This window comes from Mycetomoellerius zeteki, unplaced genomic scaffold (assembly GCF_001594055.1).
Source record: "Mycetomoellerius zeteki isolate Tzet28-1 unplaced genomic scaffold, Tzet1.0 scaffold295, whole genome shotgun sequence".
Taxonomy (NCBI): domain Eukaryota; kingdom Metazoa; phylum Arthropoda; class Insecta; order Hymenoptera; family Formicidae; genus Mycetomoellerius; species Mycetomoellerius zeteki.
In genome coordinates, this window is record NW_017257277.1 from 7,412 (window position 1) to 21,207 (window position 13,796).

General features: G+C 40.5%; 1 protein-coding gene and 1 pseudogene across 1 annotated transcript; both read left to right on the plus strand.

Moving 5' to 3' along the window:
* The first annotated feature begins 316 nt into the window (after nucleotides 1–316).
* Nucleotides 317–1,171, plus strand: LOC108724396 (putative nuclease HARBI1; annotated as a pseudogene).
* A 3,773-nt stretch (nucleotides 1,172–4,944) lies between these two features.
* Nucleotides 4,945–8,572, plus strand: LOC108724397 (uncharacterized). The gene is made up of 5 exons (XM_018450753.1): nucleotides 4,945–5,345; nucleotides 5,443–6,410; nucleotides 6,490–6,715; nucleotides 6,834–8,242; nucleotides 8,292–8,572. Exons 1-5 carry the CDS (start codon nucleotides 4,945–4,947, stop codon nucleotides 8,570–8,572), a joined length of 3,285 nt encoding a protein of 1,094 aa, XP_018306255.1.
* Nucleotides 8,573–13,796: the final 5,224 nt, after the last annotated feature.

Consider the following 13,796-nt stretch of genomic DNA (forward strand, 5'->3'; position numbering starts at 1 on the left):
AATTTTAAGTTCGGTTTCGGCATCAGCGACCCTGAAAACCTTTCAATACTACATTTCGCGGAAATCGGAAGACTTTTAGCATTTCCGTAAAACTTCAAACCGCCATATTGGTTCAACCACTTTGAATTTTCAAATTTTGAGACCGGATTCGAAATCGGCGACTCCCAAAACCTTTAGATACGACATTTCAACGGAAACGAAGTACTCTAACAACCTCAACGAAAACAGGCTTCAGGGCACGTAACACGCCAATTTTAAAAAAGAAAGGAAATAAGCTTTGATTTAAGATAATTATTTTGATAATTTTATTTTTTAGAAATAATTGTCTTACTGCAAGTCAGCAGTTACTACTTGCATTAAACTTTTACGCAAATGGATCTTTTTTGAGAGTAGTAGGAGATTTTGGCGGAATTAGTATATCTACAGCTAGTCGGACGGTGAGAAGAGTTTCTAAAGCTATAGCTGCTTTACGCCCAACTTATATAAAAATGCCTGAAGGTGATGACGCTACTGAAGTGAAACAAACTTTCTATAATATCGCCCGATTTCCAAGATGTATCGGGGCATTAGACTGTACCCACGTTAAAATCACCAGGCGGTCATAATGCTAAAACATTTCGAAATAGGAAACAAATCTTTTCTTTAAATGTACAAACCGATCCGTTTCTAAAAATAAGAGATATAGTAGTACGATGGCCAGGATCTTGTCATGATAGTCACATATTCAGAAATTCTTTGTATGCTTCTTTAGAAACTGGTTGATTTGGAGACAATGTGACAAGTAGCGGATAGCGGATATCCAGTAAAACCTTATTTATTGACTCCTCTATAAGTAAGAAATAACGCGGAGGCGCTTTATAATGAATCCCTAGTTCGTACAAGAAATGTTGTAGAAAAAAAATATGGTGTATGGAAGAGGAGATTTTCACCATTGGTGATGGGAATACGTCTAAAACTAGCTACAATTCAAGCTATGATAGTAGCTACAGCTATTCTTGATAATATAGTTTGTGACGAAAAAGAAAGGACACCAGTAAATCATGAGCAAGAAATTGCTATTAATAACATTAATAATATCCCTGTGCAAAATGCAGAACGTGATATTATTAGAATTAATGCAAATAATCGAACAAGACATAACTTTATCTATAATTACTTTGCAACTTTATAATTATTTTTTTAGTTACAATAAAATATATATAATTATATTTATTTAACATATTCGAACATTTTGTGTATTAGAACATGTATGTGTATTTAACATACGTTGAAACATTTAATAAAATATGTATTCGTATAACATTCTAAACATATGTTAAAATTTTCTTATAATAAATGTTTGTATATTAGATTATCTTCAGAACCGTTACTCTCGTGCTCCAAAAAATAAAACTACAAATATATTCAACGTATAGTATGGTATATAACGAAACATATAATTTGTACTTTAATTAAAGAAAGAAAATATCACGCTTAATAAACACATTTATATTTTTCTCAAGACTTCAAGTTTTTTTTCCTTAATTTGCTTTTTTAATTGGAGAATTTCCATTTTTATATTATATTCCTCTAAAAGCATTTTTTTTCTGTAATTTTGAAGTCTAATTTTTCAGCAATTATATCATTATTTACTTCTTCAAATCGTCTTTTTAAGACACGTTGATCTGTTCCTTTTTCCTTTCCTGAAAAATAAAAATTATTATTTTACAAATTTTTTAGGACAAGTAATGATATATATTTATTCTAAATGGGATATTAAGAAATTTGTAAAACTATCAAGTTATGCAGTTTTGTTAGAATATTCAATAAAATCCGTACTTGGTTTATTAATAATAAGCTTCTCCGATACAGGATCTTTTAAATTTTTACTGCAATATGTAGTCCAATCATTTACAGAAGATGAGGTTTCCACTAAGATGATGTTTTCCTTATTTCCTAAAATTTATAATTTGAGTAACTTTAGAAGCTCTGAATTTGTAAACGTGTACTCATTTCGATACATTATTAAGAAACTAACCTTGATCATCAATCTCTTGATCATCATTTTCTTCAGGAACATTATAAGTTTCTTTATCTTGATCAATATCGAGGCAGTTAGGCGATATGGAAATAGAGTTGCTGTTTAATGTTTCATTAATCACTACTAAATAAGAAGTGAATTATTAAAACAACGATAAATATAAATTAAAAATTACAAAGATAATATAATAGAACTTACTGTTAATATTTTGCGAGTTACAGTCATATGAGTTTTGTAAGCTAGTAACTTGTTCCCCTAATATATCTTTAATCGCCAAATTTACATCGGTCACATTTATTGGTGTGAAAGGACCTCCACCTGTTTTACTAGCATTAATTTTTTCTAAGGCAAATTTCTATTTCGTATCTTTTTTTAAATTATTATATTTTTCTTTTAAGGGGCTACATACACCTAGAAATTTTGAAAAAATGCATTTTTCGTTTTTTGCATATTCGAAAAGTATGATCTTGAGAATATCTCCTGCAAGTTTCAAAGTAATTCCTTGAAAATTGTTGGAGATATAGCGAAAAAGGTCTAAGCGCGTTCGACGACGCTCGGGTGCGACGGCCGCGACGGGCGCGTCATAATTCTTCGCAAGATATAGTACGTTTCCACCGAGCGCGACGCGTGACGCGCGACGTACCAATAGTCTTTTGTTATTTAATATTCCAATAGTCTTTTGTTATTTAATTTAAGCTAACGGTTTGCAGTGTGCAGGAATAAACACGGTTCTTTTGTCAGTAGCTGTCCATTAGTTTTATTTATTCGTTTCGATTTAGTTATAAGCGGCAATATAAAGAGATCATTGTAGAAAATAATTTTGTGATAAAAATGGAAAGGAAAAAGAGTTCCAGAGAAGCTCATCGGTGTCAGGCAGAAAAGATAAGAAAAGGAAGAGACCGCGTCCTCTCAATAAATACGAAGCAGAAAAAAAAACAGCGAGTATCAGCGCCTCGGCGAAAAAAATAAAAACAGCAAACATGATACATGTTCCTGAAGAACAAAGCATCAGATATCGCATTTTAAATTTCATCACTGTGTTCTCAGCAATTTCTGAGCATGTAAAGTGCAAAGTATGTGATTCTAATGTAGAGTTTAAAGCAGGAAGCTCTCGGGGACTTGGTCTTAAAATTTTGATTGTGTGTCCATCTTGCAACCCAATTTCAATTCCGTTAATTGGGCCAGCATATGAAATTAATAGACGATTCATATTTGCTATGCGTTTATTGGGTATCGGTCTAAATGGAGCAAGACAATTTTGTGGGCTAATGGATTTGCCACCTCCCGTTGTTCAAAGTACGTACTATATAATCATCAAAAATATACACAAGGCCGCTTCATCTGTTTGCGATTTTTTTCTAAGACAAACCGTGAAAGAAGAAATAAAAGAAACTTGCATAGAAAAAGAGTGTGAAGATACTTCCGAACTTATGGTTTCTGGGGATGGCACGTGAAAAAAATGTGGTTTCTGTTAAGTACAAAATTATATGATTTGATTTGGTTTGGCGTCTGGCGCCAACCTTGCTGCATACGCTATACGTCCCGATAGGGGGCCGCGTTTATGGAAGCCGCGCGTGCATCATTGCGATCGTTCGGGTCGGCTGGCGAGCGCGCTACCTTTTCTTTTACCCAAGAAGACTAGAACTAAGGAGAGTCAACTCGTGCCAATAGCGGTAGTGGGGGTGAGGCAAAAAGTGGCGACGGATAACTTCCCCCACTCTTGCGCTTCATTAGTCCTCTCTGTCACTCTATATAGTTGTCGCTCTATCGTTCTATAATCGTCACTTTGTCGCTCTTATATCGAACTTTCACACAATGCGCAGTGCCGCTGCACATCGTGTGAATAGCCGCGGACGTTTTTTGACTCACCCCCATCACACGAGTTGATCCTCCTTAGTTCTAGTCTTCTTGCTTTTACCACTCTCCCGCATGTAAGTTGCGCGCGCACTTCTTCTTGGCTCTCAGCCATCTTTGTAACAACAAAAAAAACGAGCAACAAGTCGACCGCTATACCGCCGTTTTCATATGTATCCGTGAGTGCAAGTCTAATAAATTTATACTCAAATTAGAGAAGATTACGTTGCTTCTCGACCACCTCCGAGCGCGAAGAAAGAGATCCGCATCTTCACCAAAGTGGGAGTGCACGTCTCAGTTTAACGACGCGTGCAAGACAAAAACATTGGTCCTTTGAGCCGGATCCAGCCATTTTGGATAAAAGAGCTGCTCATCGGATACATGCAAGAACAGCTGCTAATATTCTGGTATTACGAGTTCCTTCAACGAAGTCCAGATACTCTACAGGCACGCCGGTGGGTGCCAGCGGTGCGCTTAACCTACAATCACGGCGAGGTCTAGTGCCGAGGCAGCGCACCATTCCACGGTGCCGATTCATACGAGTGCCAAGGCAGCGCGCCATTCCACGACGCCGACTCATACGAACGCCAGGGCGTACCCGCACGCGCTGCGCGCATCGTCCAGCGGCACATTTAACCTACAAGGGTGACAGCGGTGCGCTTAACCTACAATCACGGCGAGGTCTAGTGCCAAGGCAGCCCGCCATTCCACGACGCCGGATAATATGAGCGCCAGGGCGCATGCGCTGTGCGCATCGTCACTAGCAGGAGTCCCACGTCCTTCAGAGAGACAAGCACGAGGAGCAAGGATCGGCAGCGACGAGTAGATCCGCATCAGTCGTCGTTCAGGAACCGGACTCGCCCTTGAGAAATGACGAAAGGAACGAGAAGGCATCTGGCGGTAATTCCCTTCAAGGATCGTCAGACATCGTTCCTCGCTGTCGCATCGGCAAGGCACCGTCAGATTAAGACGTATATAGGTATCGCGCGCTGCGTGGTCAGGTAAGGCTATCTAGATTGGCCTTCGGAAACGTTTGCGTATATTATTCTACCGCCGTCTATTAATTTAAAATGTCCGTCGAAAACATTGCTGCTCTTAAAAGACAGCGGGCGACCATTAAGGCGTCGTGTACGCGTACGAAAACATACGTGGATGCGGTCACGTCTCTTACGCCGTCGGTAATAGCGCAACTTGAGGAACGCAAGGTAAAGCTGGATCTCAATTGGTCGGAATATAATACCGTTCAATCGCGAATAGAAGCATTGGATGAAAATGAAGGCAGCGATCGCTCAGGGTTCAAGGAGGCATATTACGCGTTATCGGCGAAAATGAGAAAACTAACTATATCCGTGCCATCGGCGCGTAATATGGCGCCATCGCCATCCAATGTCTCCGATACTTATAGTTCCGTGGCGCATGTACGATTGCCGAAATTGAATCTTTCGAGTTTTAGCGGTAAATACGACGAGTGGTTTCCATTTTTTTGACGCCTTCAATTCAATTATACATTCCAATGCTTCGCTCAGTAACGTTCAAAAATTGCAATACTTACGCTCTTCTCTTTCCAGTGAGGCCAGTGATGTCATCAGTTCGCTGGAAATCTCGGATTTCAATTATGAGATTGCCTGGCGATTATTGAAGGAGCGTTATGATAACAGAGAGAGAGAATCATTGTGCATACACATATTAGAAGCCATCATGGAGCTTCCATTTATGTCTAAGGAGAATTCCAGCGAGCTGAGGCTAATTGCGGATGGCGCGTCCAAGCATGTACGTGCCCTACAAGCACTCCAGCGCCCAACAGCCCACTGGGATGATATTCTTGTGTATATTCTAAGCGCTAAGCTCGACACAATCACTCTGCGAGAGTGGCAGTCCTCTTTGGCCGACACGGAGCTCCCGACTCTGAAACAGATTATCGAGTTCATATCGCATCGCTGTCAGGTTCTGGAAGCGACAGGCAAGTCTTCCATCATTTCAACCAAAGGTAACAATTCGCGGAATTCGTTACAGGCAAGGCGCCAGTCCGCGTGTACGGCAACAATAGGTTACAAATGCAATTTCTGTCAGGGCGAACACTCGATTTACAAATGCAAGGAATTTCTAGCCCTTCCAATACCGCGTAGAAATTCAGAAATCCGTAGCCGCAAAATCTGTATCAATTGTTTACGTTCTACAACGCATGTAGCTAGCAAATGCCCTTCAGGCGGTTGCAAAAATTGTAAGGCCAAACATAATGCGCTACTGCACACGACAACCGTTACTAGCACACAAGATCACGACGAGGAAAATTGCGCGAAACAGGTAATAGCCATGACTCAAGCGGCCTTGGCCACACACGCGTCGAGTCTCCCTGACAATAAATGTACTATACTCTCGACCGCCGTAGTGTACGTCTATGATAAAGAAGGCAGGCGCATCGGGGGCCGTGCATTGTTGGATTGCGGCTCGCAGGCTAACTTTATTTCTAGGGAATTCTTAACCAAGCTTGATTTAAAACCAAGATCGATAAGCGTTGTTATCTCAGGGGTGGATGGCGCGACCACGCCATCCTCCCCTATCTAATCAGAGCGTCCGCTTGAAGCTTCAATCTCGCTTAAATGCATATTCAACAGATATCGAATGTATTGGCACCGAGCAAGTGACGGGTAAACTTCCCGCGGTCACCTTAGATCGTGGGGCTTTCGACATTCCTCGCAATTTAGAGTTGGCTGACCCACATTTCTATAAATCATCTAAGGTCGATTTATTACTAGGTGTCGACATATTCTGGGACTTGGTGTGCGTGGGGCAGATGCAATCCTCGCCCAAACATCCAACTCTGCAAAAGACGCGTTTAGGGTGGATCTTGGCCGGTCGAATCGGCCTTTCATCGAGCAATCCGCGAGGGGTAAGCACCTTTCACGCGACTATAACTAACGCACAGATACACGACCAGTTAAACCTCTTCTGGCATCAGGAAGGTTGTGTTGGGCGCCCCATTGATCGTACCCTCGTGGAGATTCGGTGCGAACTTCTTAGACAGCATGTCCCAAAATCCAGACGGTAGATTTGTGGTAAAGCTTCCCATCAAGGAGCATATGATCAGCAAAATAGGTTGTTCAAGGGACATAGCGTTAAAGCGTCTAAAGAATCTCGAGAAACGTTTTGATCGTGATCCTAACCTAAGACTACAATATACGGAGTTCATGAACGAATACCTAACCTCAGGGCATATGAAGGTTGTAGATGAGCATTCCGACGAAGTTTTTTACTTACCGCATCATTGCGTGTTTAAGGGCTCTGGTCAATCTTCCAAAATCCCCGTTGTCTTTGATGCATCGTGCAAAAGTAGCACAGGCGTATCACTCAACGATGTACTCACAGTAGGGCCTGTTGTGCAGCAGGATCTAATGTCCATTTTACTACGATTTCGTACACATCGCTACGCTATCTCGGCCGATATAATTAAGATGTATCGACAGATTTTGGTGGATCCTCCGCAGACGAGACTGCAAAGAATATTGTGGCGCGATAGTGTAAAGTCGGACATCAAGGAATTTGAGCTAACAACAGTGACGTACGGTACTTCCTCCGCCTCATATTTAGCGACGAAATGTCTAACATACTTGGCGGAACAACACGATGCGACGTTTCCAGTAGGATCGAAATGCGTCAGGCAAGACTTTTATATGGACGATATGCTCACGGGGGCAGACACGATTACTGAAGCCGAGTTAATAGTAAAGGAAGTTACGCAATTACTACGACTAGGTTTATTCGAACTCAGTAAATGGGCATCAAATTGCCCACAGTTACTCGATTATGTGGGTGGTCATGGTGACTCAATCGTCATTAGTAGCAGCGAACATCCACGCGTATTGGGGGTTTTATGGAGCCAAACAAACGACAAGTTAGAGTTTTCGTATGAGACGGACGTAGATCATCATATGGTATCCAAGCGCGCAATATTATCAGAAACCGCTAGATTGTTCGATCCCCTAGGAGTGCTAGGATCTATTATAGTTACGGCAAAAATCATCCTCCAAGAGCTTTGGCAAGCGGGCTGTCAATGGGATGAATCCGTTCCTCAAGCCATACAATCACGATGGCTAAAATTCAAATCGCAGTTACCTGAGATAAACAGATTGCAAATTAATCGATGCGTCAAATTTGCTTCAGATCCTCGTCACGTTCAAATATATGGGTTTTGTGATGCCAGTCAGTGTGCCTATGGAGCATGCATATACGTCCGAACGGAGGGTAGCAACGAGTATCGCTTGGAGATTCTCTGTTCAAAATCTCGCATTGCACCTCTCAAGACGGTGTCTCTGCCAAGGTTGGAACTATCCGCAGCATTGTTACTAGCTCAGCTGTTAATTGGAAAAGGTTAGAGATTCCTTTGACCTATCACAATATGACATCTTCCTTTGGTCAGACTCGACGATAGCATTAAATTGGTTGACTTCACCTTCCCGGAAGTGGACAGCCTTCGTGGCCAACCGAATCGGTGAAATACAACGTATCACAAGGATAGAGTGTTGGGCTCATGTTTCATCTGCTGATAATCCTGCGGACGTGTTATCGCGTGGGCTCAATCCCCACGAGTTGGCAAGCTCTTGTGGTGGCAAGGCCCCGCCTTCCTGCGATCTCCTCAAGATCAATGGCCAAGCAGTGGATTCACTCGACTCGCGAATGGCATGCCGGAGGCGCGGGTAGTCTCTGCAGTCGCAGTTTCTCTTGAAGGTTCCGTAATAGATGAATTGACAGGCAAATTCTCTAGTTTGAATAAAATATGTCGTATTTTGGCCTATTGCCTTAGGTTTCGCAAGGCGTTTCGCCCGAATCCGCCGACTAGTTTTGTCTCACATGACGAAATGTTACGCGCACTAAATACAGCATGTAGTACGATACAAAAGGCCTCGTTTCCCGAGGAGTACAAGGCATTAAAAAACCGGTTCCATCAGAGACATTCATGGGCTCCTTGCCGGCCAGTCGCGTCACGGTGTCAAGGCCATTTTCGCATTGTGGCGTAGACTACGCTGGTCCAATTGTAATCAGAGAGGGCAAACGTAAAATTGCAAATACATCAAATAAAAATAACGTAACATAATAACGGTTTTTTTTTATAAAAATAATTATCGTAAGGCAATTCAGTTAAGCCGATATGTTAAGGAACAATATAAATTTCCAATCTTTTATACACTAAGACCCATTCTACACGCGTAAGAAGTATGTTTCGGACCATGAACTGCTTTAGTTAAGCTATCTGCTGGCATCTCTTCGCTTGGGATGTAATCTAATTCAATGATACCATTTGAAACCTTCTCCCGAATGTAGTGATGTCGCACGTCTATGTGTTTCGATCTAGCTCTGTATCCATCAGTCCGAGCAAGTTCCAGAACACTTTGGTTGTCGCATCCAATGCTTATTGATTTATTCCTGATCTGAGATTCCAAACCCTCACTCAAGTGCTTAAGCCATAGCGCTTCTTGTATTGTGGCCGAGAGGGCCATGTACTCCGCCTCGGTACTTGATAATGCGACCGTTTGTTGTCGTTTGCTTTCCCAGGAAATTGCACCGCCGGACATCAGAAAAATGTAGCCAGTGTAAGAGCGACGATTGTCAACATCGGACGCCCAATCTGCATCAGAATATCCATGCAAATTAGAATTTATTTTATTGTAACGTACTTTATACTCCAGAGTTCCCTTTAGGTATCTGAAGATGCGTTTGACCGCAGACCAATGAGCTTTTCCAAAATTAGAGTTGAATCTGCTGACATCATTGACCGCAAATGCTATATTGGGCCGTGTTCCTTGCGCCAAGTATAACAAGCTTCCAACTGCCTGCTGATACGATACATTTTTGAGTTCTTTCTTCTCTTCTTCACTAACTGCAGACATCTCGATAGACAATCTCTGATTCGGATCGCTTGGAGTTACAGCTGGTTTGCAGTCGGCCATTCTTGAACTTCTCAAGAATTCTCTTTGTATATTCTGTTTGATCCAAACATATTCCTTCAGATTCATAAGTTATTCGTAGTCCAACACAGTTGCTGGCAATACCTATATCTTTCATCTGGAATGCTGTACAAAGCGATTTTTTTAACTGATCTTTAATTTTAGCATCGGACCAAAAAATCAAGATGTCGTCCACATAAATGGGCAATATTAATGTTGCATCTTGATTATAGTAAACACATGGATCCGCTGGTGATTGATCAAGTCCAAAAGCCTTAAGTTTTCTACTAAGATTCTTGTTCCATTCACGGCTGCTCTGCTTCAGACCATAGATCGCCTTTTTTAGTCGACATACTTTGCCTTCTTGGTGCTTGAATCCCTCTGGTGGTTCCATGTAGAGTTCTTCGGACAACTCTCCTTGAAGAAAGGCAGTGATGGCATCCATTTGATCTATTTTTAAACCGCGTTTGATCACAAATGCTACCAAATATCGAATCGATGAATATTTTACCACAGGCGAGTACGTCTCATTGTAATCAGTGCCATATCTTTGCGAGCACCCTTTCGCAACAAGTCTAGTCTTGTATCGTACTATCTCTCCTTTTTCATCACGTTTGGTTTTAAAAATCCATTTGCACTTGATGGCCTTTTTATTAGGAGATAAATCTACAAATTCCCAAGTGCGATTATCCTGAAGCGAATCTAGCTCTTGATTAACAGCCACTCCCTATTTTTGACTATCATTTCTTCCTAATGCTTCCCTCAGTGTTACCGGATCATCTTGTTCATTGCCTATTGCTAGATATGTAATGAATTCATCGAAGTTTTTTGGCTTCGGAATGCGCGATGACCTTCTTAATCCCTGTGAAGGTGTTAGGGTTTTATCAAGGTCGTCACTCGATGTTCCTTCGGTAACAGATACGAAAGAGTCCTCTTCCGAGTTACTAGTCAGATCTCTCTCTGACTGAATGTCTTCTGTTGTGGATGCATCATCCCTCACTGAATCAGTATCCTTTTCAACGTTGATTATTGCTGAAGTCACTTGCTGTTTTTCAAGAAATTTGACATCTCTACTGATGATGAGTTTTTTTGTGTTGGGATCGATACAACGGTAACCCTTGGTACTATCACTATACCCGACAAATATCAATTTAGTGGATTTGGGGTCCCATTTTAACTTTTTTTGTTTTGGAACGTGAACCATTACTTCTGAACCGAAAATCCTGAGATTGCTTACATCCGTCTTATTTCCGGTCCACATTTGTTCTGGCGTTTTATCGTCCAATGCCGAGTTGATGCATCTGTTGACCACATATGTCGCCATATTAACGGCTTCAGCCCAATAACTTTTATCTAGCTTAGCGTCAAAAAGCATACATTTAGCTCTCTCTACTAGCGTACGGTTCATACGCTCTGCAATCCCATTTTGCTGAGGAGTATATGTGTTCGACATTTGATGATTTACACCTTCATTACGGCAGAATTCTTCAAAATCCTTGCTGCAATATTCCGTCCCATTATCTGTCCGGATTACTTTTATTTTTCTTTCGGTTTGGATCTCAACTAGCTTCTTGAAATCTTTGAATCGCTTCAGTATTTCAGATTTTGACCTTAAAAAATAAACGAATACTTTACGTGAATAATCATCGATAAACGTTAAAAAATACTTAGCTCCTCCAATCGAGGCATTTTCCATCGGCTCACATATATCGGAGTGAATTAAATCCATGGTATGCTTTGCCTCCTTTTTTGAAGCCTTAAATGGAAATTTAGCATGTTTACCTTGTATGCAAATTTCGCAACGCATTACCTCTTCAATGCTATCAAAGAATTTTAATCCTTCTACTGCGCCATTACGCATTTTACACAAATCGCCATGGTTGACATGTGCTAGCCGACGATGTCAAGTTATCGCGCTGTCGCTAATGGTTGATAGCATGCATGATGAGTTGATACTTGGAAGATGATACACTCCATCAGATGGTTTCCTTGACTAGGCAATCTCCATTTTTATTTAATAGAACATCCATCAGCATCGAATACTACGGTATTTCCATTTTTTACCATTTGATTGACTGAAAGTATGTTCGTCGTTAGTTCCGGAACATGTAGAACATCCTTTACGTCGACATCCTCATCATTCACCCTGAGAACAACTTTGCCTGTTCCTGAGACAGCCATTTTTTGATTATTGGCAGTAACAATTTCTTTTACAGATGTAGATCTCAATTCACTTAACCAATCTTCATGAGACGTCATATGCTGTGACGCTCCACTGTCTATATACCAATTGCTTCGATTTTGCGTTGCTTTAGACAAGGACATTGCACTAAATGCGTTTCTACTTTCCTTTTTGTCTTTACTTGCTTTGATTGATCTGTCATCCGAATCTGCCAATTTTTCATTCTTATTAGGCTTGGGATCTTTAGTGTACCTGCATTGATTCGACTTGTGACCCTTCTTGCCACACTTATTACATTTTGGTGTTCTTACATCAGAGTTCTTTGATCTTTTATCCTTGGATGCATTTTTACCGAGAAAGACACAATGAGATTCCTTCTGATATGCTGTGTCAATGAATTTCGTTTTTACGGCATCCGAAGTTGTCTTTATTCCACTGCCCTCGAAACCCATCGTTAAAGGTTTGAATTCTTCCGTGAGACCAGCCAGCATGATTGCACTAACCAGTTCATCTCTGATGTTAAGCCCAATATTATTCAGCTTATTAGCAGCTCCTGAAATTTGACTTACATATTCGGACATTGACTCGCAGTTTTCAAGACGAATGTTAATCAATTTTTGTATTAACCCTATTTTATGCGTGGCACCCGTATTTTGGAAGATTTTCGAGCTTATGCCACATTTCTGCTGCATTTCTAGAGTTCTCTACGTGTACAGGGATTCATCGATACTGAGTAGAATTCTTCCTTTAGCCTTCTTTTGCTTGTCCGTGTCCACTTCTCCGGCATCACCAGTAACGATGCATTTTTCGAGACCATTGAGATCCAGCATCGCACGCATGGCCATTGACCACGTATGGTAATTTTCCGCGAAGCTTGTTTATGGACAACCACGATTCTCCGCTCGAAGCCATGACGAGGGGTTACCCGAATCAGTTAGAAGAAGAAGAATAAAGAAAAATTTTTTTTTCCTTTAGAAGTCACGTGTAGAAAGTTCTCGATCGCATGTACAATTACATCAACAGTAGCAAAAATCGCGACACATATATACTTGTGTGCTTTATATTAATACGTGTCAAGTACCCAATTATGACTCTCTGTTCAATGTATATTTGTACTCACTTAATCCTTTCTGAGTAATTACCATGCTATCCTGGGCCCATAACCTGATAAAATTGGGCGGGTAAGTGAGAACACGTTCGTTCATGGCGAAAAGCAACCAGAGAGTAATTTATTGTAGAGACACCAATAACATATTAATGTAACAAAGGTTGCGCCTTTATCGGGATCGGTTGAATACAGAAAAGTACAGATAATACAGATTCCTTACAACAATTTCATAAATTTATTACATTAGGACCCTTAATACTGCTTGTTAAAATTTCTCACCTTTTTTACATCTGATAATGTTTTTTGTAGTATCTTTTGCGCTCTATTCAAACTTGTTCAAAAATTTATAAAAAAAATAGAGTTTCTGACTAACTTAAAAAGCTTTAAAAATTCCTTTATTCATCTATTCTGTAAAATCAAATTATAAATAAATTAAGACATCAAATTTTAAATGGTAACTCTCCGTTAATAGCAGCTGCTACTTTTTCATTCTTCAAAATTGTCACATGATCACCTTCAATGTAATGTACGTTTACTACATTTTGAGTTACCTTAAATAATTACACACTTTATTAACAACAAAATTTGCTAAATTTAATTTATCAAACGCGCAGCGTAGATTTTTTTAAATACCTTATGCAAACCAAAATCTTCTTCGATCGCAATATTTGACGAGTGTGAACATTTCAG